Source organism: Cynoglossus semilaevis, chromosome 2, assembly GCF_000523025.1.
Source record: "Cynoglossus semilaevis isolate Cse_v1.0 chromosome 2, Cse_v1.0, whole genome shotgun sequence".
Lineage (NCBI taxonomy): Eukaryota > Metazoa > Chordata > Actinopteri > Pleuronectiformes > Cynoglossidae > Cynoglossus > Cynoglossus semilaevis.
In genome coordinates this window covers 12,890,800-12,892,044 of record NC_024308.1, presented here as the reverse complement: position 1 = coordinate 12,892,044, position 1,245 = coordinate 12,890,800, and the positions used below count along the sequence as shown (strand labels likewise).

At 45.1% G+C, this 1,245-nt stretch overlaps 1 protein-coding gene across 1 annotated transcript in view; it reads left to right on the top strand.

Moving 5' to 3' along the window:
* Positions 1-1,245, top strand: part of LOC103399842 (cadherin-2-like) — an 87,710-nt gene that overhangs the window by 9,604 nt on the left and 76,861 nt on the right. Inside the window, exon 2 of the mRNA XM_008338467.3 lies at positions 461-596. Within this exon, the coding sequence (XP_008336689.1) occupies positions 461-596 (136 nt within the window). The remainder of the gene's footprint in view (positions 1-460; positions 597-1,245) is intronic.

Sequence of the window (1,245 nt, the reverse complement as noted above, 5' to 3'; positions counted from 1 at the left end):
TGGTTTCCAGCAGCAGCACATCCAGATATATTTGTTCTTATAGTGTATAATCTTGTATAGAGTTCTCTAAATCACACTCTCACCCTTCGGGCTGATGCCAACATTTTTCTTCCCCGATGCAAACAAGGACGAGGTGGAAGTAAAACCAATCCTCGGTGCTAAATGCTCGTTGATCTAATTTCCACAATCAAAACCAGAAAAGCAATTCAGTGTGTGGTTTCATATTGCTCTGATGAGAGACCAAAGATTGATGACGGGGATGTTTGTCGACTTTCTAATTGATTTTCCAATGAGGTTATAAAACATTCTCAAGGTTCACGGGAGGAGGGAAGAATGGCTTTCAGGTGGAAGAAAAATCATCAGCTTCAAAAGGGTAGTGAGGACGAGAGGCAGTCGTTACGGCCCTGGATAATTTGTCTTTTCATCCCATCTTGTTTGTGTCTTCTCCTTTATCTTCCAGAGTGTTCTGAGTGCAGAGGCTGAGCAGTCGCTGCCAGGCCAGGCGGGGTCACTGCCGTGCACACGAGGGTTTACACAGGAGGAATACTTCATCCAAACTGACCCAGAGTTGAAAAAGGGACAGGCTGTCTTCAACAGTGAGTCCACACACACACACACACACACACACAGTTGGAGCAGGAACAGCTCCAGTAATAATCTCCTGCTGTTGGGTGTGGATTGTTCTAGAGTCCTGCTGGTGTCTGAGACTGGATGAAGCCGTGGAGTCAGATTAGACTCCAGGTCCCAGTCGTTGCTGTCTTTCTGTCCAGTCTCTCTCTTTACTCAATAATGAACTCCTTCTTATTATTTTCTAAACCGTGTCTGGAAGCTTGATCAGGTGAAGGGGTTGAAACTGCAATAATTCCGAGGATTTATCAGATTATTTATGTTTAACCTCATGTTGAGATGCCACATCCTGGCAGTTCACCAGAGGAACGTGTGGAAGACATCCTATCACTGAAGGATTTCCACGCCCAGGATATAAAAGTAATAAAATATCACCATAATACAGGAGTATTACTTCACTCCATCATTACAGCACATCTGACACATTTGTCTTTTTCTTCTTCTTCTTCTTCTTCTCCCCCCACGCTCTGCCCTTTCCTTCTTACCTCCCTGCCTCATTTTCGACTTCTCACCCCAACTGGTCGAGGCAGGTGGCTGCAAATTTGAGCGCGCTTCCGTCCCAGATTTCTCCTCATAATAAGGGCATTTTCTCTCAGCTGATGCCAACTGATTGCTCAT